Source organism: Suncus etruscus, chromosome 4, assembly GCF_024139225.1.
Source record: "Suncus etruscus isolate mSunEtr1 chromosome 4, mSunEtr1.pri.cur, whole genome shotgun sequence".
NCBI classification, from domain to species: Eukaryota; Metazoa; Chordata; class Mammalia; order Eulipotyphla; family Soricidae; genus Suncus; species Suncus etruscus.
Window position 1 is genome coordinate 18,854,810 of NC_064851.1, and position 27,126 is coordinate 18,881,935.

The following is a 27,126-nucleotide window of genomic DNA, read 5'->3' on the forward strand; positions in this document are numbered from 1 at the left end:
CATATATGTTGATGTGTTATATGTTGTTATACATATGTATATATATATATATATAATTTTTTTTGGATAGGTTCTTTCATTTTAACCAGAAGATGTCACTCCTCTCCACTTTTAAAGATTGCAAAAATGGAAACTTGAGTAGTGGAACTGCAGATAAAGTGCTTGTTTTGCATTTGGCACTCAGGTTTGAACCTTGGTACCACATATGGTCACTCAAGTCCCACCAGAAGTGGTCCCTGAACAAAGAGCTAAGTATAAACCCTGAGTACCATTGGATGTGGCAGTATAAAAGAAAAAAAGTTAAAAACAAAGAAGAAAAAAAATCACTACTCCAGCATCTTCTTATATTCCTTCCTTATATTTGCCCTTTTCTTTTTTTTTTTTTTTTTTTTTTGGTTTTTGGGCCACACCCTGTGACGCTCAGGGGTTACTCCTGGCTATGCACTCAGAAGTTGCTTCTGGCTTCTTGGGGGACCATATGGGACGCCGGGGGATCGAACCGCGGTCCATCCTAGGCTAGCGCAGGCAAGGCAGGCACCTTACCTCCAGCGCCACCGCCCGGCCCCTATATTTGCCCTTTTCTTTACTTAACAAGATTTGGCTTTGTATTCCAGGTTTGTTTGGGTTTTTTTTGTTTGTTTTGTTTTTTATTTTGTGGTCTTTGTCCACAGGTAGTCAGTCACTAGTCACTAGCTTACTAGGGTGAATGAGTGGACATCTGTGGCATTAGCTTTCTCCTGCTGAACTTGTTCAATGTAGATTGCACATTTCTTCTTGAAACCTGGACTACTTTGCTAATCTGTTGACCTTTGTAATGGCCTTAGACAACATAAAATTCTTTATCCTTCTGAATGTACATAGATAGCACATTGTACTTCTGCTTCAGCTCTTTGGAAAGAGTGAAGAAGACATAATCTGCAAATATGGAAAAGTGCATTGAAATGCTTTTTATGACTTTTACTCTGGTCAGAAGTCAGGAAGAGCTTGAATTTCAATTTGGCCATTACCACTTCAGCAATGGCTACGTTAAAGAAGAATTTGATTTAAAGATAAGTATGTGTGCCCGGGCAAACATAACTTGTGAAGATAAAGAACATTTCCAGCTTCAGCTCTTAGCAGATCACATTTCCTCTACTCTTGCATCTCCACTTGATTTCCATTCAACTAATTTTTTTCAGTTTTCTGTTAAATCATTTTTATTTTGTGTATGTGTATATGAGAGTACATATATCCAAGTTGAGGTGACCTCGAGATGAAGAATGTACCTCTGCTTGCCTTTATAAAGTTGGTTTAATTTTGGTAAGGCTCAGGGCTTATTCCTGGTTCTTTACTCAGTACTCACTTCTGGCAGTGCTTGTGGGACCCTATAAGATGTTGGGGATTAAACCTGGATCGGTTTCTTGCAAGGCAAGTGCCCTACTTGCTATACTGTCTCTCCAATTCCTAGAGTTGATTTTATAGGTTTTCCCAAACTGCCCCATTTAGGGCTTTCTACATATGGAAGAGCCAACTGCTAGTCTTATAGGTGGGAGTAATGATTCCTGGGGCGGGGGGTGGGGTGGGAGGGGGCTCATGAATTATCTTGTAGGTGACTTAGATAAATAAAGGAAGGAACCCGGAAGATAGCTTTTATTTTTTGGATCATACATGGCAGTGCTCAGGGGTTACTTATTTTTTTGTTTTTGGGTCACACCTGGCAGCGCTCAGGGGAACTCCTGGCTCTACACTCAGAAATAACTCCTGGCAGGCTCGGGGGACCATATGAGATGCTGGGATTCGAACCACCGACCTTCTGCATGCAAGGCAAACACTTACCTCCATGCTATCTCTCCGGCCCCGGGGGTTACTTCTGACTCTGCTCAGGAATCACTCCTGGCTCCAGGGACCATATGGGATGCTGGGGATAGAACCCAAGTCGATGCATGCAGGGCAAACACCCTCCCCCTTGTGCTATTGTTCCAGCCCCAGAAAGATAGCTTTGAAAGAGTTGAGCTATCTGCTCAACTCAACTTGATCACCTGAGGAAGGCCTGAGTTGTATTAGTATTGGTATATCTGCTCCAAGTACTTATGAGCACCTATACAGCATGAACACTAACATCCGACCAGTCCCACAAGGCAGCTGTCATGCTGTACTTGGAATCCACTGAAATTGCATAGAAATAGTCTCTATCATTTAAATTCTTGCAAAGCTATGGGCTATAGCTAGAGGGAAAAAATTACTCTTGGTAAGTAAAGGAAAATCAGCCTTTTCCCCAGGTTCTTTAGTATGGTTGTCATTGTTATAGAAATGAATTTTACAAGGAGGCAAATAGTGAGGGGAAATCGTTTTATTTACACAAATGTAATGTGAGTCAGAGAGATAAAGTATATATCTCTGGTTGTGTATGGGGGAAACAGAATGATCCCATTATAAGTTTTAAAATTTAGTTTCTTGCCTAATAGTTTGGGAGAAGGGGATTAAGTGTTTTCATTTTTAGATAATAGTTTATAAAATAATTTTGGGAGCTGAAGATCTAGTACAGTGGGTAGTACATTTGCCTTTCATGTGGCCAACCTGGCTGGGTTCCTTCCCCTGCTTTCCATATGGTCCCCAGAGCATTGTCAGAAGTAATCCCTAAGCATCACCTAAGTAGCTCCTACTCTCCCCCAGAATTAGCAGGGGCTACTTAGGTGATGCTTAGGGATTACTTCTGACAATGCTCTGGGGACCATATATAGGAGGGCTGGCAAGATGGTTTCAAGGGCTGAGTACAAACTTTGTGCCCAGACGTCCCAAGTTTCATCACTGGCACTACGTGATTCTCCCTAGCACAGAATAGAGTAGCATTGCTGGATGTGACTAAAAATACAGAAATAGGAGAGGGGCTAAGTCAGTAATGCAGGTAGAGTGCTACCCAGGTTTGATCCCAGACACCGTATATGACCCTCGAGCACTTAGCACAGTCAGGCGTGGCCAAAAACGAAATAGGAAACCAAACAACAAAACCTCATCTAAAAATGCCTGAATTCTTGGAGCCTGAGTGACAGAAAAGGGCACTTGCCTTGCACGTGGCACAGACCTGAGTTCCCTATCAGGCATTCTGGTGCCCCAATTACATCTGGAGGGAGTACGCTGGGTGTGGCCTCGAAATAAAAAAAAGTATGGGCTCAGCCTCTTTTCACTCTATATTACACCAGACACATAAGTAGTCTTAGGTAGGATAATCAACTCCCCGGTAATTTTATTGGCGAAATTCGAAACATTACTTCTCATAAACAAAAGTTTAAGTTCTTCCTCTGTTGGCGGTAAAACAGGGGAAAGGGGGAGTCTCACGTAGCAAGCTGCCAACAGCAATGAAAATTCCTAATGGAAAATAAAAGGTCAATCAAATCTTAGAGGGATTTGTACTGAAGAAAATCAGGGGCCGGGAAGGTGGCGCTAGAGGTAAGGTGTCTGCCTTGCAAGCGCTAGCCTAGGATGGACCACGGTTCGATCCCCCGGCGTCCCATATGGTCCCCCCAAGCCAGGGGCGATTTCTGAGCTCATAGCCAGGAGTAACCCCTGAGCGTCAAATGGGTGTGGCCCAAAAACCAAAAAAAAAAAAGAAAAAAGAAAATCAGGACTAACGTGGTATCAAAGGGGTAGCTCAATCATTTGAACCCAGCTTTGCGTGCAGGAGGTTTAATCCAGTAAAGGCCTTGGCTCTGCAGCCCAAGTTGCAGCGGGTGTGGCCACAAAACAAAAAACGAAAGTTAAAAGACTAATAAGGATGAATAAATACTGAGAGCCTATTCCTGGAGTAGCTCTAGGGCAGAAAAGCCCTAAGTAATAGCGATGAGATTTCGCCTCTTCTCATTCTTAGTAGTGATCCTATTTGCCAATCAGTGTCTTTAACTTCGTCAGCTAGGCCTTCAGCAGTCGAAAACAAATCCGAAACTTACATCTCCAGGCTTACTCAGCGCAGGCGCAGAAGTTCACGCTTGGCCAGGCCACAAATCCGAAACTTAACTTCTCCAGGCCGCTCAGCGATCGCTCCAAACTTCCTGCTTGATAGTCCAATGCGCAGGCGTAGAGACTAAAACGCGGAAGCACTTCGCTTTGCGCAGGCGCAGCTCCCGGCGTGACGTCTTTCCCCGGCGACGGAGTCGTCGCGCCGTGTGACGCCGCGCGCGGCGACGTCACTTCCGCCCTCCCTCCCGGGAGGCGGCGCTGGGCCGGTGGCAAACCCTCTCCGGAGGGAGGGAGGAAGCCGCAGTAGAGTACCAAAAGGAAGATGGCGACGAGCGGCGGCGAGGAGGCGGCGGCGGCAGCAGCAGCAACAGCAGCGGCGACGCCGCCGGCGCCCGGGGCTCCCGTGACGGAGGCGGAGGCGGACACGAGCCCGGGTTGGGAGGTGGCGGTGCGGCCCTTGCTGTCGGCGTCCTATTCGGCCTTCGAGATGAAGGAGCTGCCGCAGCTGGTGGCCGCAGTCATCGAGAGGTACCGGCGGGCGGGCGGTGGCCCGGGAAGGCGATGGGAGGGGCAGGGAGGGGAGGGCAGTCGTGCCAGCCTGGCTGGATCTGCATTCGGAGACCCCCTGTCCTTGCCCCCCACACACAGCCCCAACCCCAGCCCCTGTCCCGGCTGTCCAGGGAGAATCCCGATCCCCTCTGCACGACGACCCAGCGCTTGCAGGAGTTTTTCTTCCGCCTTCCATGTTACTCATGGAAGTTACTTAGTCTTGCACCTGTGCCTCCAGCTCCTTCCCCTGCAAAACTAACTTTTGCAACGCCTCCTCCTTCTCCTCCTCCTCCTTGATCGTCGTGACCGGTGCCTCAAAGTGGGGAGGATCTCTCTCTCTTTTCTTTCTCTCTTCTCTCTCTTTTTCTCTTTCTTTCTCTCTCTCAGGAAGGTTCCCGGGGCTGCCCCCCCCCCCCGGTGCTTAGTTAAGGTCAAAGCCCTGATGATGAGTTTGCATTTCTTTCTTGCTCGCCCGCCCGCACTCAAGGCGGCGCGGCCTTTTTGCCTTGCCTGCCGGGGGTCCCTCCACCCCCTCCACCAGGGTTTTCAATTGGGAGGTGATCACAGCATTTAATAACGGTTCTCTCCGGGGAGCTTTCCTGTCTGTGATCATCACGAGGGGCACTTGCTGTAGAGGGGAGTGAAGCTAGGTGTATTCATGACCCCTCTAGTGACGGCTGCCCGCCTTTTCCTCTGGCTCATAGTGAGTGTTTCAACTATAAAGGTTTTTTTTTTATGAATTAAAATAATTTTTAGCATTTTTGTCATTTTTTCCCCCAAGCAAGAGTGTGGTGTTCTCAGTGAGATGTCTTCAGCCTTGTTCCAAACGGGGATACTAACTGGTTTGTTGGCTCTTAACGAGACCTGCCTCGGATGCTTGCCTGGTGAGACTTGAGTTGTGTTGCTGAGAGTTGTGCCCTGAGAAGCTGTGACTTATTAAAGACTGAGAGCAGTCTTTAATTAGTTTAATGGTGACTTGCTTTTTAAAGTTAGTCTTACTTTCAATTTTTTTTTTCCGAGCCTGATTTCTGATTCATCAGTTACTTCCCCAGTTGAGTCATTTTCACCTCATTCTAACAAAGTATGTAACAAAGTGTCCTCTGGAAGGCTAGACATTGTTACTTATTACTCAAGGAAAGTCCTTGGGTTGATAGGGTTTATTCTAGCGCTCAATGTGCTTATTGTTAGGTATGTTCTTGTTACATTTTGAGAAGGGGCACACCCAGCATTATGGGGGCTCCTCTCAGCAGTTCAGTGTGTCTCCGTTTCTTCCTGTGGGGTTCCGAGGACAATGCAGTGCAGGGGTTGCATGCTTCTATATGCAAATATACTTTTAACAACCCACCTCCCCACTCCTGGATGTAGTTTTTAAAAAATTGTAGGGACCAGAGATACAGTACAGGAATTAAGGGACTTGTGCATTGCCTGATACTAGTTCTATTCCAGGCATCCCATAGGATCCCCTGGAGCACTTCCATGAGTAATCCCTGAGCATAGAACCAGGCGTAAGACCAGGACCCACCAGTTGTAGCACCCCAACACTCTATAAACAATTGTATAAAACAATTGTAGTGGGAGACATGCTATTACTAAAGTTAAGTTCACAGGTGGATCCCCTCCCTTATTTTTCTTCTTTAAATTAAGGTACCATGATTTATAATACTGTTAATGGTGGTTTCATCCTTACATCATTCCAACAGCACACCCACCAGCAGATAGTGGTCAGAGAGCTAGTAAAATATGCAAGGTTTTTGCCTTGTGCCCATTGATCCCAGGTTCATTTCAGCACTCCATATGCTCCCCAGAGCCCTGCCAGTAGTAATCCCTGAGCACAGCTGAGTGTGATAACCAAAAACCAAAAGAAAAGAAAGAAGCATAGTAATAAACAACAAATGGCCAGTGTTGTTCTAGGCAGGGGGGCAGGTGAATGCTGATGAGATGGAAGGAGCCCTTGGGTCATGGGTGGAGGGAAGCAATACCTGGTGATGTTTAAGGGATTCTCCTGGTTCTACTTATGCTTAGGTATCACTCCTGACAGGCTTATGGGACCATATTGGGTACCAGGCAATGACCCTAGATGGACTGCTAAGATAAGGCAAAGACAAGTGGCCTCTCCAGCCTTGGTCTTGTAGTTTGTATGTGATCAAGTCAACATAGCTTTCTTCCCTTTTTTTTTTTTTTTGAGGGGGGGTGTCAATTTTTGAGTCACATCCAGCTGTTCTTAGTACTTGCCCCTGGTTCTTTTCTCTAGAGAGAAGAAATACATGGGGTGCCAGGGATTGAATCTGTGTTAGCCTCATGAAGGCAAGTGCCCTACTGTACTAATATCAACCTGACCCCTGAAAGTATTTTTTTGTTTGTTTCTGGGCCACACCCGGTGATGCTCAGGGGTTACTCCTGTCTATGCACTCAGAAATTGCTCCTGGCTTGGGGAACCATATGGAACACTGGGTGATTGAACCGAGGTCCATCCTGTGCTAGCTGCATGAAAGGCAAACGCCCTACCACTGTGCTATTCCTCAACCCCCTGAGAGTATTTCTTAAATACTAAACCTACTAATGACTGCAGGGCCAGCTCAGAATCAGCCCAGCACAGTTCAGGTACTGGAGTAGGCTTCCCTTTTAATTAGTTCACCACAGATTTCCTGACACTTAGGCACACATGCCTTTGTTGCTTTGTACTTCTCTGTTTATTGGTTTTCCACCTCCTTTTGTTATACCAGCCATGTTTCTCCTTGCCTGTAGGAATCTTCACTTTTTCTTAGTACACTCTACTCCTCTGCTTTCCTTTCTGGTGTCCTGGTTCCTGTTAGCCTGTTCATCCATTGACATCTTGTTTGTTTTTATCTTGGCACCATACCTGCCGATGCTCAGGAATTACTCCCAGCTCTATCCTCAGACTCAGGCTCTATCCTGAGTCCCTCTCAGCACATCAGACCCTGGTGGTGCTCTGGGAACCATATAGGATGCTGGAAATCAGACCTGGTTGGCTGTGTGCAGGGCAAGTGACCTACCCACTATACTATCTCTGTAGCACCAAAATCTTTAACTTTAAGAGTTAATTTTTAATTTCTGTTGTCATTAATATGCCCATAGTAGTAAAGATTGAAATGAAACACCATCACTTTTTCAGGTCAGAAATGGAGCTAGGGCTAGTATAAGTGTAATTAGTGTAGTTGCTGGACATGTTTTTAAGGTCCATTTAAGCAGAGTTCTGTAGAAGATGTTGATAAATTTAATTGTGAATGAATGGCTTGACTATAGTTCCATAGGGTGTTCCCTCTTTCTCCTGAACTCAGTCCATGATGAACTGATATATATATATATATATATATATATATATATATATATATATATATATATATATGTGACAAGACTTTTTTAAAAGGCTCTGACTTCCAGCCATTTGATAAAATGTAGGCCAAACAAATTTACTTTGGAAGGTTTCACAACATCCCATTAGATAATGCACTATTTTAAAAATCTTGAGTGGGCAAGTGGGATGGATGCACTAATTCCATGATTTTTCAGATTATATTCATTAGGACATAAAATTACAATGCCCCAGGAAATAAAACAAAACACCTGCCAATAAATAATACTGTGGGGCTGGAGAGATAGTACAGAAGGTGAGGTACTTGCTTTACTTTCAACTGACCCTTTTGTACTACATATAGTCCCCTGAGCACAGAGCCAGGAACACTCCTTTATTAACTCATAGCACTGTAGGGTGTGGATTCCAAGTTAAAAAAAACCAAACAGCTGCTATCGCCACCATCACCAAAATGATTTCATGTTTTCATGTTTTAGGTTTCTCAAGACTACAAGGGATTTAAAAGAATTTTTTTTTGTTTTGTCTTTTTGTTTGTTTGGCCACACCCAGCTGTGCTTAGAACTTATTCCTGGCTTTGAACATAGGGATCATCTCTCTTGTTGGGATTCAGGGGGACCATATTGAATGTCAGGATCAAACCAGGGTCAGCAGCATGCAGGGCAAGCACCTTACCACTGTATTATTCTCCATTCCCAGAAAAACTTTCATTTCTTTGGTTAATACATAGTTAATACTTTGTCACACGTGTAGAAGCTCATTAAGCACTATATTATAGTAAATTCATAATTTACTCATTTGCGTGTTTCATGATATGGAAGCATGGATTATATTGTTGAGGTTTTTTGTTTTGGCAGTATGTGGATAGAACCAGTGCCTAACACATGTGAGGCATGTGTTTTACCACTGACTCCAGGGAGTTTATAAATTAGTGCAAAGGAAAGGGGGCTTGGGAAGTTTCCAGAGTTAGGGGGGGAAAAAGGCCTACCATGTTTCTCAAATAGAAAGGAGGAAGATAATTCTTATTTTTTATTTGCCCTCCCAGATTTCTCTCTTAAATAAAAAAAAAAAAAAAAGCTTGTCTGGTGCCAGAGAAATAGAGCAGGTATTGCTTGTCTTACCTGCAGCCAGCCTAAGGTTTGATGCTTGGCTAGCCGAGCAAGGAGGGAGCCTTGAGCCCAGCCAGGTATGGCTCAAAAAGAAAACGAAGTGATCTTTTTCCTGATCCTTGCCAGTTCTTTTCTTTCTTTCTTTCTTTCTTTCTTTCTTTCTTTCTTTCTTTCTTTCTTTCTTTCTTTCTTTCTTTCTTTCTTTCTTTCTTTCTTTCTTTCTTTCTTTCTTTCTTTCTTTCTTTCTTTCTTTCTTTCTTTTTATAACAGTCAATTTGGATATTTCTTTTTTTCTTTTTCTTTTCTTTTTTTTTTTTTATTGGTTTTTGGGTCACACCCCGCAGTGCTCAGGGGTTACTCCTGGCTCTATGCTCAGAAATGGCTCCTGGCAGGCTCGGGGGACCATATGGGATGCCAGGATTCGAACCACTGTCTTTCTGCATGAAAGGCAAACGCCTTACCTCCATGCTATCTCTCCGGCCCCTTATTTGGATATTTCTGATGTGGTTGTATATTCTAAATAATATTTATTTAGTAAGGAATATGAAAACATCAAGTCCATGTCTTTGAGTTCATGCTCAATTGTGGTACTGCTATAGTTTAATAAGAAGGAGCACGTGCAGTGGTGGCTGGAGTGATAACACAGTGGGGTATGGCATTTGTCTTGCATGCAGCTGACCCTGGTTCAATCCCTGGTATCCCATGTGGTCCCCTGAACCTGCCAGGAGTGACCCCTGAGGGCTGCTGGTGTGACAACCCCCCCCCACACACACACACACAAAAGAAAAGAGTAGGTATTTGGGGTTGGCTAGAGAGATAGAACAGAGAGTAGAGCACCTGCCTTGAATCCCTAATCCCTGGCATCCTGTATATTACCAAACCTGTCAGGAATGAACCTTGAGAGACTGGAGTCAGCCCTGAGCACAGGTGGGCGTGTCCCAAAAACAAAGCAAAAAATGAGCAGGTATTTAGAGAAAGATAAGTTGACTTGAGAGACATTTAAATTTTTTACATTGAAATCTGTGTTGTCTTTGTCTTTGGTTTCTTTATTCTTATCCTTTGTGTGTTTGGGTCACATCTGGCTGTGTCCAGGGTATTGATCATATGTAGTACCAGGTTTGGGCATTGAACGGAGTCTGCTACATGCAAGACAAGCACCTTAGTTCTGTACTCTCTTTGACACTATTCTTTTCTACCAACTTCCTTTGCAGTTTTCTTTAAAGATTTTGTTTGAAGGGGACATCCTTTGATGGATTCTTCTTTATCAGATTCTTTCTTTGTTGATTTTGGGGGAAGGGGCACATGGCTTTGCTCAGGACTTATTCCTGGCTCTGCACTCAATAACCACTCTTGAAAAAAACTTGGGGAAATCGTATGCAGTGCCAGGGTTTTAATCTGGGTCAGTTTTATCCAATGCAACCACCTTAGCAGCTGTATTATCTCCCATGCCCTTGTCAGATTCTTTGGGCCACACCTACTGTGTTCTGGGACTGTACCTGGCTTTTTGTTCATTGGTTTACTTGGAGGACCATGTGCAGTGCACAGAATAGAAAAATAGTCCGCTGCATGCAAAGCAAATTCCTCTCTTTTGTTTTTGGTATTCTTAGGAAACAAGGGTCAGGTTAGGAAACAGGACAATCTTTATTAGGTCACTCAGGCTCTGTTTCAACTCAGAAACTCTGTCATTGACCATTAGGCCATGGTCTAATGTTTTACTTAAGTCTCTAAGAGCCAGCTTGCTCCAAACTTATCTTTATTTACCCTAAGAAGTAAGAGAATGGGCCGGAGAGATAGCATGGAGGTAAGGCATTTGCCTTTCATGCAGGAGGTCATTGGTTCGCTGGTGCCCCATATGGTCCCTCGTGCCTGCCAGGAGCAATTTCTGAGCCTGGAGCCAGGAATAACCCCTGAGCACTGCCGGGTGTGACCCAAAAACCGCAAAAAAAAAAAAAAAAAGAAGTAAGAGAAGCTCAAGACTTCATTTTTCTATGCATACATTTTCCTACCACAGTGAATTATCTTTTTTTTTTTTCTCCATTGTGGTGGTATGGGTGGTATGGGTATCTATTCTAGGCTAGATGATGACTCTAGTGATAGTGCTCAGGGAGCCATGTGGTGTTATAATTGAATACAGAGTATGTGCATAAGCTCTTTGAGGCATCTCCCCAGCCCTTTTTGTATTTAATGGATAAGGGAGTTGTGTATTTCTAGGACATAGAATGGGTTGTTTTGGGGAATTTTGGGGGGCCACATCTGACTGTGCTCAGGGATTAAAATTCCATACCTGCTGTACTATTGCTCTGGTCCTGGAAATGGGTTTGATAAATCAGAATGGGACAGCATTGAACCAGTTTACTTCTATATTTTGGATTGAGTTATTCAAATTATATTTAAAAAATGGAAATGGGGGGCTGGCGAGGTGGTGCTAGAGGTAAGGTGTCTGCCTTACAAGCGCTAGCCAAGGAAAGGACCACAGTTCTATCCCCTGGCGTCCCATATGGTCCCCCCCAAGCCAGGGGCAATTTCTGAGCGCATAGCCAGGAGTAACCCCTGAGCATCAAAAGAGTGTGGCCCGAAAAACCAAAAAAAAAAAAAATGGAAATGGAAAAAAGATGAAAGAATAAGCTCATCTTTGGGTAGGTAGTTTTCTTTTTAAGTGACTAGAGTGATAGTACAGCAGGTAGGGCATTTGCCTTTCATGTGGCTGACCCAGCTTCAATCAATCCCTGGCATCCTTTATGGTTCCTTGAGCCTTCTAAAGAGGGTGTGTGGCTGACCCGGGTTTATTCCCTGGCACCCCAAATTGTCTCCTCAGCAGGATATAAGGCACTGGTTCAAATCCCAGCACCATATAATGGTCCCTAAGCACTATGGAATGTGCTACGCTGCCCCCTCCCTCAAAATAAAACAACCGGAGTGAGAGTAAACAGCTTTCTGAACTTGTGAAATAGAGCAAGACTTACAGTGTGGAAACACCTTCAAACAATAAGCATGTGAGTGTGAGGATGGAAGCAAATGAACAGAGGTAGACCATGGGGATTTAGCAGGATTTTAGGGTTTCATAGACTTATTGGAGACTGAGTCCTGTATGATGTTTAAAGGCTTTGCTTGACTTCTTTCTCACTATATGACAAATAAGGAAAAATAATTTTTGGTAGGTAGTTAGATGAGCACACACATTTCATGTTTTTTCTTTTCTTTTTTTTTTTTTTTTATTATTTTTGGGCAATCCAGTGGTGCTCAGAGCTTACTCTACTGGTTCTGTTTTCAGGTCACTTTTGGTGAGGCTCGGGGAAACCTTATGAAGTTCTGGATATCGAACCCATCTAGGTTTTACAAGGCAGGTGGTTGTCTCCTTGATGTACTGGCTCTCCATTCCCCAAACTCTTTTTTTCTTTGCTTGTGTTTTGGATCACACTTGGCCATATTAGAATGGATTTTTTTTTTCTCTGCTCTGTGCTTGTGAGTCACCTCAGCTGTGTCTAGGGACCCGTGCTGGAATTAAACCCTGTCCTCTCACCTGCAAAGCATGTACTCAGCCCCTCCAGCAATACCAGACAAATGTTTCAAGTGTTTGAGGCTCCTGCTAATGCTGAACTTGTCTTTTCTGCTGATTTGGCAGTAGTGTACTGTTTACATTCCACTTCATAGGCTCATACTTCTTGGTGGTGAAGTAACTAACTCACTTAAGTAACTACTTGCTCTATTTTTTTTTTTTTGCCTAATAAAAAACACTTCAAGGAAAGGATTTCTCTAGTTTATTTAATAAGATACATCTCAGTCTTTTGTTGGCCATACTGTTTAACAAATTGTGTATTAAAGTCTTTCATCAAGAGAAAGAAGTAAATGAATCTACGAGATATATCTAGATCTAATTGGGCATCCAGTTTTCACAAGAGGGCAGCACTTACTAAAGACAAGGAATCTGGTATATATACATAAAAAAAAAAAGCTATTGAATTTGGGGGCCATAGCCATAGAGCAATGGAAGAGTGCTAACTTTGCATATGGCAGACCCTGGTTCAATCCTCATCACTCTGTATGGTTCCCTGAGAACTGCTAGGTATACTTCCTGTTGTATTAATATAAAATATGAAGTTCTAGTGTTGGGGTGAGGCCTTTCTCGGCATAGCACGGCGCATGTAGCCCCTTGCACTTGCGGGTCTGAAGGCGCAGGATAACGGCGTAGAAATTATCACAAGCAGAGTTTCATCTATCCGCCATGTGCAGCAGACTTTGCACCACGTCTGCCTAATGCATCTTTCTCTCGGAACTCTGTCTCCCTTCCTGCTCATCTCCAAGGTTCCTTGCTCCTTTATTCTCTGCCCCTCCCCCCAACATCTTTATTCCAAACCTTAGACCCCTCTCAGGCGTGGGTGGGTCTGATTATCCAGGTGATAATAACATATGGCTTTGGTTGGGGGTAACAGCTTCTTCCTCCCTTTTCCCCCACAAATGATTGAGTTTGCTATGGATCTACATAGATAGATCCACAGCTAGACCATGGTATAATACAGGTGAATTTTGACTTAATTTTTGGTGGGATCAGGAATTAAGAACAGAGTCTCATACATACAAGGCAAGTGCTAGACCACTGAACAACATCCCAGTTTTTTGGTTTTGGGCCAAACCTAGAGATGCTCAGTGATTACTCCTGGCTCTGTGCTCAGGAATTACTCCTGATGATGCTAACCATGACCAAACCCTGGTTAGTCAATGCAAGGCAAATGCCCTATCCCCTGTACTGTGGCTCTGACTCCAGTTACAAATTTTGAATTTTAATATCATTTGACTTCATCTCTTTTTATTTTGTTTTGTTTTGTTTTTGGGGGCCACACCTGGCTGTGCTCAGGGGTTACTCCTGGCTATCTGCTCAGAAATATCTCCTGGCAGACATGGGGGACCATATGGGATACCGGGATTCGAACCAACCACCTTAGATCCTGCATTGGCTGCTTGCAAGGCAAATGCCACTGTGCTATCTCTTCAGCCCCTGACTTCATCTCTTGAAGTATTGATTTTTTAAAAATTCTTGGATTATGGACTAGCTTTCTTTGGTTGTCAGAATGAGTTTTGTAAACTTTTGTATTTTGATTGGTCAGAATATTTTTAGTATTTGATTGCTAAGATATGGACTATTAGCAATATACATTATTAGCTTGTTTTTGCCACATAGAGAAAATTGGGTTTATAAATACATTTCTTCAATTCTAAATGAGTTTTGACATGTTCTCTATTAGCCACATAACAAAACCTTTATAACCTGAGCAAGGTAATTCCAATGCCCTGTATTTTATTTTCCCAATTTTGAATCTAGAGATAATGGCCTAGCCATTAAAGTAATTATAAGGATTAGATAAGGTACAGCCTCAAAGTGGTCCCTGCTTCTAAATGTTAACTTGATTAATTTCTTCACAGTGAATCAGAGATCCTGCAGCATGATAAGCAATACGAGCCATTCTATTCATCTTTTGTTGCACTTTCCACACACTATATTACAACCGTTTGCAGCCTCAGTAAGTATTCCATTCTTATCCTCTTCTGTTTGCTTATTGTATAGGGTCATTGTGTACCCACTCACTAGGGTGTTTGAACACGTTAATGAAGTTTTAAGTTTAGTACTTTAAAACCTATATATCAATGTCAGTCAGATAAGGGCTATAGAAATTCCCTTATCTCAGCCAACCAGCTGGGATTTATAAAGTGGGTCTGGACACTTGTTTCGTAAACCATTAAGTTAGCTCTCCTTCCTTTCTTTTTATTTTTCACCTCTCTAGCAGTGCTTTCTTAGCCACATTTGCCCAGTAAATCATGTGCTTACTCACAACTGTACTGGGGACTTTGAGGCAACATGGTGGTGCTAGGGAAGATCATGTGAGGGGAGATCAAAGTTGTGCTCTAACCTTTGAGCTAACTCTGGCTCCAACCTATTTTGTTTTTTTGTTTGTTTGTTTGTTTTTGGGGCCACACCCATTTGACACTCAGGGGTTACTTCTGGCTATGCGCTCAGAAATCGCCCTTGGCTTGGGGGACCATAGCCGGGGATTGAACCTTGGTCCATCCTAGGCTAGTACTTACAAGGCAGACACCTTACCTCTAGTGCCATCTCTCCTGCTCCATGGCTCCAACCTTTTGTTAGGAATTACTTTTTGTTTCTTTTTTTTTTTCTTTTTGGGCCACACCCAGTGACGTTCTGGTTACTGCTGGCAAGGTGCTCAGAAATCGCTCCTGGCCTATGTGGGAGGCCAGAGGATCGAACTGCAGTCCATCCTAGGTTAGCGCATGCAAGGCAAACGCCCTACCACTTGTGCCACCGCTCTGGCCCCATTTTTTTTTTTAGGTATTTCTTAATGTAAAGCTTTTTGTTGATGTCATAGTTGCTATTGCTAGCATATTCTAGTGGTTGGATTTCTAGTGGTTACTGATTTGTATTAGCAGTCAGTATGCTGTGTTTGGGTTTGGGAAATGAATGTATTCTCCCTTTCTGTTTGTTTTTTTTTTAATAGAATTATAGAGAGATTTCCACTGCAGTTCCCCACTTCTTATACTTTTTTCTTCAAAATGTGGTCAAATTATTATTTTACAGTTTCTGAATTTTTATATTTTAGTGTATTTTTAAAATTCTAATTTATAGTTTTGAAGAATTACAATTTTTGTTTCTTTAAGTGTTAACAAAGCAAGTAAAGAGAAAGCCCGTATAGTTGCTGAATAATCTTACCACGTCTAAAGCTGTTTATTATCAGTCCTAGCTTCTAGTGTCACTTTCCTTTGTGGATTTGGAGGGGTTTGGGACACACTGGGCAATTTTCAGGGATTAATCTTGGGTCTGTACTCAGAAATTAACTCTGACAATGCTCAGGGACCATATGAGATGCCAGAGATGGAACCCAATTTTTCTGTGTGCAAGGCAACTTCCCTACCCCTGTACTATGGCTCTGGCTCCAGCGTCATTTTTTATTTTGAAGAAAGCATGTGTAGGCAGAGTCTCTTGTTGAAAAGTGTTTAGAAGGGGCCGGGTAGGTGGCGCTGGAGGTAAGGTGTCTGCCTTGCAAGCGCTAGCCAAGGAAGGACCGCGGTTCGATCCCCCGGCGTCCCATATGGTCCCCCCAAGCCAGGGGCGATTTCTGAGCACATAGCCAGGAGTAACCCCTGAGCGTCAAACGGGTGTGGCCCAAAAACCAAAAAAAAAAAAAAAAAAGAAAAGTGTTTAGAAGCAGGGATCTTCAAACTACGGCCTGCGGGCCACATATTGTATTTATTCTCATTTTGTTTCTTCACTTCTAAATAAGATATCTGCAGTGTGCATAGAAATTTGTTCATAATTTTTGTTTTTATTATAAGAAGAACAGTGAACTGGCCCCCTGTTTAAAAAGTTTGAGGACCCCTGGTTTAGAGCTTGTGGACAAGAAGAGATGTTTTAAACACATGAGCTGTAGAGTCAGATTTCCTGGTTTTAAAGAGAACAAATTGACTTAGATCTAGGACAAGTTTCTTAGCTACTTTACCTCATGTTTTAATAGTCCACATCTTTTGAAAAACAAGGAAGAGTGAGTGTTATAAGATATTAATGATATCTACAGTACAGAATTTGTTTTAAGGGTTTTTTGGTTTGGTTTGGTTTTTGGTTTTTGGGTCACATCTGGAGGTGCTCAGGGATTACTCCTGGCATTGCACTCAGAAATTGCTCCTGACAGGCTCAGGGGACCATATGGGATGCCAGGAATTAAACCCAGGTCCATCCTGGGTCGGCCACAAGACAGATACCCTACCACTGTGCTATGTCTCCAACCCCTGTTTTAAGAATTAAATGAATTAATTTATTTGGAGTGTTTGGTTCTTTCATGTAAATATTCCTGTGGTAATTATTTCTAGTAAATGTTATTTAGAAGAAATTAGAGTTTTCAGTGCCAGGTTGCTTTTGTTTGTCCTATTCTGAATAGTTATCCTAGTGATAATTGAATATTGGCCATAATTCAGCTGAAAACTCTTTTTAATATGTTGGCTGTGAGTTTGAAGTTTCATGAAGTTGAGAAAACTTGTTGCCTTTTCAGTTCCCAGGAACCAGCTCCAGTCTGTCGCAGCAGCCTGTAAAGTCTTAATTGAATTTTCTCTTCTGCGTCTGGAGAATCCAGATGAGGCTTGTGCTGTGTCTCAGGTGAGAATGTTGGGTCTGTTTCTGGCCCTTATTTTGAGTTATGATTATGGCTGAGAAGATCTAATAGGAGCAGGAAAGGGTAAACTTTTTCTGTAAAAGGCCACAATACTATATTTTTTTGTGGGACTCTTCTTTTGCAACTATTTGGAAAGCACCACAAACAATATCTAATAAATATGTAAATGTCATTATAAAGGTTTAATCAATTTTATTTACAAGAACAACTGGGACTGTGGTTTTTCCAACTACTGGTGAAGGCCGAGAGATATTTTGCATGGATTGCAAAGATCCCTACGGAAGTTGCCTATAGGAGGTCCACAGGGCTATAGTACAGTGGGTGGGGTGCTGACCCAAGTTTAATCCCTACTCTACATAAAGTCCCTCAGCTCTTCTAGTGGTGATTCCTAAGCTCAAAGCCAGGAGTAGCTTCTGAGCATCATCAGAGGTGACTCAGCCCCTCATCCCACCCCCAAGTTGCCTACCTGGGCCAGGCACTAGTTAAATGAATGAGATGCTGTCATTAATGAGAACGTATTAACTCCTAGGGCCAGAGCGATAGCATAGTGGGTATGGTGTTTGCCTTGCATGCAGCCGATCCGAGTTCCATTTGTAGCACCCATATGGTCCCCTGAGCCTGCCAGGAGTAATTTCTGTGTGCAGAGCCAAGAATATCCTTTGAGCACTGCTGGGTATTCCCTCTCCTTTAAAACGTGTGTGTGTGTGTGTGTGTGTGTGTGTGTGTGTGTGTGTGTGTGTGTGTGTATGTATATAATATTTTTTATATATATTTTGTATATATACATATAACACTGTAAACTGTAAAAAACTGTAAAAGGGATAATCATTGGTTCTAGCTACTTTCGGAATAGCACTTGAAAGTAACCGTATTTTATGAATTATTGAGACAAATTATTGAGATAATGTATTTTTCTGCTATGATAGTTCTTGATAAACATCTTAATTTGACTCTTTGCCATTAGAATCTTTTAAAAGATGCACACTTTTTTTTCCCCAGAAACACTTGATTCTTTTAATCAAGGGCTTATGCACTGGATGTAGCCGACTAGACAGAACGGAAATCATCACATTCACAGCAATGATGAAATCGGCTAAGCTGCCACAAACAGTGAAAACACTCTCAGATGGTGGGTGATCAAGCCAGATCTGTCTTCTTGGCCTGTCTAAATTTTTTGACTCTTTATCTGTAGTGACACTATCCTCTTTTATATTTTACAGTGGAAGATCAGAAAGAACTGGCCTCACCAGTAAGCCCAGAGCTGAGGCAGAAGGAAGTACAGATGAATTTTTTGAACCAGCTGACATCAGTTTTCAACCCTAGGACTGTAGCAGCAACACCAGTTGGTCCACAGACTGCTGTGAGTAACATTAAACACTCTTGTGGGGTTTGTTAGGAAAGGGGAAAGATACATTTTTTTTTGTGGGTCATATTTGGCGGGCGCTCAGGGATTACTCCTGGCTCTATGATCAGAAATCACTCCTGGCAGGTACAGAGAACCATATGGGATGCTGGGATTCAAACCACCATCTGTCTTCTGTGGGCTGTGTGCAAGGCAAAAGTACTATCACTGTACTCTCTCTTCAGGCCGGAAAGATACATTTTGTAGTTGTCAGTGCCTGTTGTAGGAAAAAAAATGTATAAAATTTCAGATCAAAGAAAATAAGACTTAGAGTTGGGAGTGGGTAAAGTGTTTTCCTTGTATGAGGCTGCCCTCGATTCAATCCTTGGCACCCTTGTTCAGCCAGTGCCCTGTGTGCAAATCTAGGAATATGCTTAGAGCACAGTGGCCTGGAAAAAACAAACAAACAAAATATAAGCAAGCATTATAAAAGGAAAAAGAAAAGAAAACCATAGTATAGAGTGGTATTAGAGGGGTTGAGGAACATTTCTAACAGGTGGCCAACCCTAGTTTTATTCCTTTTCTTAATTATTTTTTATTTTTATCTTTATTAATTTTTTGAGGGGGGAGGCCAAACCTGGCAATGCTCAGGGGTTACTCCTGGCTCTGTGCAGAAATCACTCCTGGGCTGGAGCTATGGCGAGCTGTAAGGTACTTGCCTTGCACATTTCTGAGCACAGAGCCAGGAGTAACCCCTGAGCGTTACTAAGTGTGGCTCAAAATCGAGAGCGGGGGGGAGGGGGGAGAGTAGGGGGAAGAAAGGAAAGGGAAGGGAAGGGAAGGAAAAAGGAAAGGGAAAATTAATTGCTCCTGGCAGGCTCAGAAGACTGCCAGTTATGGGCCTGGAGGCTTTAAAAACCAAATGGGTTGGCCCATAAGCTGAGCCCTTTGGTGCTGAGGAGTGAACCTTACACTCCTGCATGCAAACATGTGCTTAGCCAAGGAGCTGCCTTTATATAGCCCCAACACAAGTTCTTTAAAACATTTTTTATTTTTCTTTCTCTGGGAAATAACATCAATTTTATGTTTCTCAACAATAGAGGGGAATTTTCGATTATCTGCTTAATTTTGGTTCTAGACTTTAGGTTGCATTCACTAGCTGGTAGTATCTAGATAAACCTTTTATATCCTTCATTTTTCTGTAGGCGGAAGGAGAGAATGATGAACAGTCATCCATAGATCAAGCCTCTGCTGTCAAAACCAAAAATGTGTTCATAGCTCAGAATGTGGCCAGTCTTCAAGAACTTGGTAAGAATCTGGTTTCTTTGGTTGGAGCTATAATACAGTGGATAGGGCACTTGCTTACAGCTGACCAGGGTTCATTCAATCCCTAGCACCTTATGTGGTCCCCAGAGCACTACCTTGAGTGATCTCTGAGTGCAGTCAGGAGTATGCCCTGAGCACCAAGCCGGGAATAAGCCCTGAGTGCCACTGAGGGTGGCCCAAACCCTGCTCCACCCCCGCAATAAAGTAGGTTTCTCTTGTGAAGAAGAAAAGCGGGATCTCCCAAACAGTCCTCAGGGGTCTTGATGGCCATTATGGGAGATACTTGGTCTGGCTCTGTGGGCTGGGCTGTATTTGAGCTCTGCAAGGCTTAGGGGCTACAAGTTTTGCACCTAATAGTGTTTGGGGAACCTTGCAAAGTCAGGGGTCTTAACTTGCTTCCCCTGCATGACAGGCATATTATCTAGCTTCTGAGTTGTCTTGTATTGTTTTTTTGGGCCACACCTGATGGTGCTCAGAGGTTACTTCTGACTCTGTGCTCAGAAACCACTCCTGGCAGGCTCAGGGGACCATATGGGATGCTGGGAATCAAACCCAGGTCCTTCCCGGGTCATCGGCGTGCAAGGCAAATGCTGCGCTATCGCTTCAGCCCCCTGAGTTATCTTCTTGAGTCCTCACAATTTTGTTTTTGAGGAAAAGAATCAGGCAGAAGATAGAGGCCTGATTGTAAGGCTGATACTTGTCATTAATTTAGGTGGCTCAGAGAAGCTGTTGCGTGTTTGTTTGAACCTGCCATATTTTCTACGCTACATCAATCGGTTTCAAGATGCCATCTTGGCTAATTCCTTCTTCATCATGCCTGCGACAGTAGCAGATGCCACTGCAGTTCGTAATGGGTAAGGTACTTCAGGGTGTATATACGTCATAATCTAAAGTTCGAAAAACTAAAATTTTAATTTTTTTTATTGTGTAGCTTTTAAAAAAATTTTAAACTATTACATTATAAAAGCAAGCTGTTTACAAATTAATCTTCTATTGTGTTACAGTTTTCATTCACTGGTGATTGATGTAACCATGGCATTGGATACTCTTTCTCTACCTGTGTTGGAGCCTCTTAATCCTTCTAGATTACAAGATGTAACTGTTCTCAGCCTAAGTTGTCTATATGCAGGTGAGAAGTTACTTCTGATGTATTTTCTCAGTCAAGCATGGTATGCTTCCTGGAAGTCATGAAATCACTCTGAGCTCTGTATTTGATTTTGGGCTAGAAAAGTTGCTTTAAGAACTAGGGGCCGGAGAGATAGCATGGAGGTAAGGCGTTTGCCTTTCATGCAGGAGGTCATCGGTTCGAATCCCGGCGCCCCATATGGTCCCCTGTGCCTGCCAGGAGCAATTTCTGAGCCTGGAGCCAGGAATAACCCCTGAGCACTGCCAGGTGTGACCCAAAAACCAAAAAAAAAAAAAAAAAAAAAAAAAGAACTATAATGTATGTATGGTTACATGTGGGGAGTGAGTGCAATGTCTGGCACTGTTTGGTCTATGAACACCACCCAAAATGCCCTGTTGGCCACTAGTGGTGGAAGAGACTTTTGTTGTCCCAAACCCTCCAGAATGTGAGTGAGTGAGAGAGAGGGGGGGTGGGGAGGGAAAGAGAAGAAGAGGTGGGGTGGGGGGAGGGGAGGGGATGAGATGGGGAGACCCTCCTGAATGTAATTCAAATAAACAAAAAGCTATATTTTATTGTTGGGGGGAGAGAGAGAAAAGAGAAGGAGAGTGAGAGAGACCCTCCAGAATGTAAATCAAACACAAAAGGGGTGTGTGTGTGACATTTTTAGGCTGGTTTCTTTCACATATAATATGCATATAAGAGCCAAAATGAGAGGCCAAGAGTGATAGCACAGTGGTAGGGAGTTTATCTTGCAAGTGGCTGACCCTGGATGGACCAGGGTTCGATCCCCGGCATTCCATATGGTCCCCTGAGCCTGCCAGGAGCAATTTCTGACTGCAGAGCCATGAGTAACTCCTGAGCACTGCCAGGTATGGCCCAAAAATTAAAAAATAGAGAGCAGAGAGAGAGCCAAAATGATAGTACAGAAGGTAGTACATTTGCCTTGTATGCTACCGACCTGGGTTTAATTCCCAGCATATCGTCTCCTGAGTACTGGACCAAATCAAAACCAAACCCTAAAAAGAATATGTATTCTAGTTTCTTCATGTGATTTTCTTTGTAACCATTGTTGAATTGGCTTTAAGTAATCAAAGTATGAAATTGCTTGAGTTGGGGATTTTGTAATTCAATTTTTGGTGGATTCTTGAGAACGTGACATGATTGAAATTTTTATATATTTTTTTCAGGTGTGAGTGTGGCAACCTGCATGGCTATCCTTCATGTTGGTAGTGCCCAGCAAGTACGAACAGGGTCCACAAGCTCCAAAGAAGAGGATTATGAGAGTGATGCAGCTACAATTGTTCAGAAATGTGTAAGCCAGACCTCTGGGAAGCCATACTGATGCCTTAATTTATCAAATGAGGGAATATAGTTTATTCCACTTTATTTTCCATTGATAGAAAAGATTGGAGGGGCTGGAGAGATAGTGCAGTGATAGGGTGTTTGCCTTGCACACAGGTGACCCAGGATGGACCTCAGTTCAATCCCCGGCATCCCATGTGGTCCCCCAAGCCAGGAGCGATTTCTGAGTGCATAGCCAGGAATAACCCCTGAACGTTACCAGGTGTGACCCAAAACCAAAGAAAAGAAAAGAAAAGAAAAGATTTGGGCTCCTCCTTAACTTTAGATAGTAGGTCAAAGAGGAAAACATGCGGCTTGTTTATTTGGCTAATTAATGGATTCTTTCACAAATACTTGATCTTTTCAGAATAAAAGTCTTAATAGGTTGATGCAAACTCATATCACAAGTAGCTCACATTTGGATCTCACTTATCTAACAAATTGTAGCGCCCATGTTATTATGTTAAGACTTACTGAATGAGAATGCACTTTATTATTATTCTTATTTACTTTTTTGGGCCGCATCCTCCTGTGTTCAAGGATTACTGTGTGTTCAGGGTTCTGTCCTGGTGGTGTTCAGGGCAAAATAAGAAGTGCTGTTATGGATCAACCTGGGTTGGCTGCATGCAAAGCAGTACCTACTTTACCCTGAATATACTATTTTTTGGGGGAGAGGGCACACCCAGCAATGCTCAGGGTTTATTTCTGGCTATTTACTCAGGAATTACTATTTGTGGGGCTCGGGAGCATATCTGGTGCTGGAATTAAAACCAGATTGGTCACGTGCAAGACAAGCACCTTTCCTGCTGTACAGGATGTATCTCTGGCCATCCTGAGTGTACTTTTAATGGAGGTGTAATAAGGTAACTTCAGACTGTGACAGTTATAGAAGTAGAAAATTTGTGGTAAAAGATGAACTAATGTTGGCCTGGGTGTGTTTGTTTCTTGAGTGGATGACTAGAAGGCCTCTGTAAAGGTGATAAATAAGATGAATAAAAATGATTAGATGATGTTATATGAAGATTAAGGACAGGATAATAGAGGTATTGATTAGATATTCTCATAGTAATTCATGGAAGTATAACAGGTTTATTTTATTTATTTTGGTTTTGGGGTCACACCTGATAGTGCTCGGGGGTTATTCTTTGGTTCTGCTCTCAGTAATTACTCCTGGCAGGCTCAGGGGTACCATATGGGATGCTGGGTATTGAACCCAGATTGGCGACATGCAAAGAAAATGCTCTACCTACTGTACTATTGCCCCAGTCCTGGAAATACAGTTTCAGTTAAATATATTTGGGTTGGATTTAGCATTTTTAATGAAATATATCATCTTGTTGAGATTTTATTTGTTTGTTGTTGGACAGCTTGAAATCTATGACATGATTGGACAAGCAATCAGTAATTCCCGCCGGGCCGGTGGAGAGGTAAGTAGCCTATGTTATATTCCTTTTTTTTTTTTTTTTATTTTTTTGTGGCTTTTGGGTTACACCCGGCAGTGCTCAGGGCTTACTCCTGGCTCCATGCTCAGAAATGTTCCTGGAAGGCACGGGGACCATATGGGATGCCGGGATTCGAACCGATGACCTTCTGCATGAAAGGCAAACACCTTACCTCCATGCTATCTCTCCGGCCCCTGTTATATTCCTTATATTGCCCTTAAGATGTGAATATCTCTATGTTCATGGTTTTCTTTTGTACCTTTATAACAGCACTATCAGAACTTCCAATTGCTGGGTGCCTGGTGTTTATTAAACAGCCTCTTCCTCATCTTGAATCTCAGTCCTACTGCACTTGCTGATAAGGGGAAAGAGAAAGACCCATTGGCTGCACTTCGTGTCAGAGACATCCTTTCTCGTACAAAAGAGGGTGTGGGATCCCCCAAATTGGGCCCTGGTAAAGGGTATGTACCTACTTGTTGCCATTGATGTTGTTTTGATGCCATTATATATTGATGTGGAACTAAACTTCTCTCTTATGTGAGTAGAATGACTCTCACTACCCAGTTCATTTAACAACTTGGATAATTATAGCTTTGTGGTGGTTTTGTTTTGTTTTGTTTTTGTCTTGGGATCACACCTGGTGACTCTCTGGAGTTGCTCCTGGTAGGTACGGGGGAACCATATGAGATGCTGGGATTCAAACCACTGTCTGTCCTGGATGACTGTGTGCAAGGCATACACCCTACCACTGTGCTCTCTCTCCTGTCCTATAGCTTTGTGATTTATTTTATTTTTTTGCTTTTTGGGCCACATCCTGTGATACTCAGGTTACTCCTGGCTGTATGCTCAGAAATCGCCCCTAGCTCGGGGAACCAATTGGGAGTGGGGGGGATTGAACCAAGGTCCTTCGTAGATCGGCTGCATTCAAGGCAAACGCCCTACCGCTATTCTATTGCTCCAGCCCCATAGCTTTGTGATTTTTTAATAAATTGTTCTCTATTCGATTTCTTCAAGTGTAAGAGGAAGAAAATATCAGTGTAATATGCATTTTAGGACTGCTGTGAAGGTCTAAAAATTTTTTTGTTTGGTTAAATTGAATTGTTTTTCCTTGGAATTGATTACTCAGTTTATAACCAGTTTTACTTGTAACTTGATGATTCTGTTCTGTTCCCCTCACTTGCTTCTTAAAACACTGCTCTTTTGATAAAGTCTGAATAAGAAGCCGTATTTAGTTGATAAAGGATGTGACTTCTGGGTAACTAAAGGTCACTCTGGGTTGGAGTGATAGCACAGCAGTGGGGCATTTGCCTTGCATGCGGCTGACCCAGGACAGACCCCGGTTCGATCCCTGCCAGGAATGATTTTTGAGTGCAGAGCCAGGAGTAACCTCTGAGTGCTGTTGGTGTGACCCCAAAACAAACAAACAAAAAGATTTGGCTCAGAGGTCGAGAGTGCATGCCTAGAGCATACAAGGCCTAATGTTTGTTCCTATAGCTGCATGGCTTCCCATACTTCATTGGATTTTGCTCCCCATCCCTTATGGTAACACCCCCCCCCAAAAAAAAAAAAAAAGCAAATAAGTTTAAAAAGTATTTTCTTCTAGGGGGCACATCTAGTGGTATTACTCCCAGTTCTATATATAGGTTCCACTCCTGGTGGGGCTAAAGGGTCCATACTTGGTTCTGAGGATTAAATTTGGAAGGCAAGCAACTTCCCTGCTCAACTCTCTCTTGCTTAAATTTAGCCTTTCTGTTTTGGAGCCACATCCAGTGGTACTCCAGGCTTATTCCTGGTTCTATGCTCAATAATCACTTCTACTGATTTGGTCCTTGGGGAACCATGTACTGTGATGTACAAGACATGTACCTTAACCCCTGTACTCTCCCATTCACCCAGAGTACCTACTTTTTTGTGTTTTTGTTATTTTGGGACCATAGCTGGTCATGTCTAGGGGTAACTAACTCCTGACTCTGCAATCAGGAATTATTCCTCATAGGGCTTTGGGGCCATTTGGGATTCCAGGGATCAGACTTGGATCAACTATGTGCAAGTGCCAAAATATTGTTCTCTCTCTCTCTGTGTGTCTCTTAATATATGTATTGTTTTTTCGTTTTGTTTTGGGGACACACTTGGCAATGCTCAGGGTGTACTCCCAGTGTTGTGTGGAGGAATCAGTCCTGCCGGGCTTAGTACCATGTGGGATACTGGGGATTGAACCTGGGTTAACTGTTTGCAAGGCACTTTACACTATCTTTTGGACCTAGTACATGAATAATTAGTCTGAATGAAGTTGCTAGGTAGTCTTCAGATAGCCTTCAGGGATGTTGTAAGCTTCTAAAAATTATAATCAGGTCTTTTTATTTTTAATTATAAAAAGAAATATCACAAGCATAGCGTTGCTTATCTAATGATAACTCAAGGATGAGCTGTGACATAGTTATTTCAGAGAAAGTCATAATTATGGTATATCAATGTCAGCTGTAGCACTGGAAAAATTACATAGTACATTGCCCTTCTTTCATGTCCTACCAGTTTTACCTTTTTTTTTTTTTTTTTTTTTTTTTTTGGTTTTTGGGTCACACCTGGCAGTGCTCAGGGGTTATTCCTGGCTCCAGGCTCAGAAATTGCTCCTGGCAGGCACAGGGGACCATATGGGGCACCGGGATTCGAACCGATGACCTCCTACATGAAAGGCAAACGCCTTACCTCCATGCTATCTCTCTGGCCCCCAGTTTTACCTTTTTACAAGATTTTATGTGAGTACTCTCCTGGGGTTCAAACTCAAAAAAATAATGGGGTATATTTATGGTTATCTTTTCTAATAAGGCTATTAATCCATAGTGAAGGTTGTCAGATGTATATATGATTGTGCACAACTTCAGGTCTGTTTTGTTCTTGTTATCTGTAGCCTTGTATGCATGTGGATTGGATTTGGGTTTTACTTCTTTTTTTCTTTAGAAACCTGAACTCAATATCTGATCCATAGTGGTCATTTCAGTATCTCTGTAGGGGTCTATGTTTATGATCTGGAATGAAACCTAAAGGCTCTGAAATTGGAGACCATAGAGACACCTAGTATTATGAGTGATTTTCCAAATTGAGTTTGATTTTTTTTTTATGTAAGAGCATCCCCCTCCCCCACGGAAATCTCAATAGTGGATCCTATAAAATGGCGAGATTATCTATTATTCCATAGCTTGTCAGTCATTTTCTTCAGATTTGCATGTTTCTGTTTATAGGCATCAGGGATTTGGGGTGCTCTCTGTTATCCTGGCAAACCATGCCGTCAAGCTGTTAACATCTCTCTTCCAAGACTTGCAAGTGGAGGCTTTGCACAAGGTGAGGAGGTTGCGCTCAGAATCACACATTAGTTGCTTTTGGGGCAAGCCAGCTCGGGCCACCAGGTCAGATGATTAGACAGCCTCCTCCTCAGTTGTTTCATTAGTTTTCTGTTGG

General features: G+C 42.8%; 2 protein-coding genes across 2 annotated transcripts in view; one reads left to right on the top strand and one right to left on the bottom strand.

The window, feature by feature from the left end:
* The window catches only part of HTR6 (5-hydroxytryptamine receptor 6), a 742,605-nt gene that overhangs the window by 381,251 nt on the left and 334,228 nt on the right, over positions 1 to 27,126 (bottom strand). The window lies entirely within an intron of this gene.
* UBR4 (ubiquitin protein ligase E3 component n-recognin 4) overlaps positions 4,220 to 27,126 on the top strand; it is a 123,764-nt gene continuing 100,857 nt past the window's right edge. Inside the window, 12 exon segments of the mRNA XM_049772526.1 lie at positions 4,220 to 4,461; positions 14,341 to 14,438; positions 16,974 to 17,077; positions 18,093 to 18,222; positions 18,314 to 18,453; positions 19,641 to 19,743; positions 20,474 to 20,615; positions 20,766 to 20,890; positions 22,075 to 22,199; positions 23,596 to 23,655; positions 23,941 to 24,131; positions 26,910 to 27,009. Coding sequence (XP_049628483.1) covers positions 4,256 to 4,461; positions 14,341 to 14,438; positions 16,974 to 17,077; positions 18,093 to 18,222; positions 18,314 to 18,453; positions 19,641 to 19,743; positions 20,474 to 20,615; positions 20,766 to 20,890; positions 22,075 to 22,199; positions 23,596 to 23,655; positions 23,941 to 24,131; positions 26,910 to 27,009 — 1,524 coding nt within the window. The 5' untranslated portion in view covers positions 4,220 to 4,255.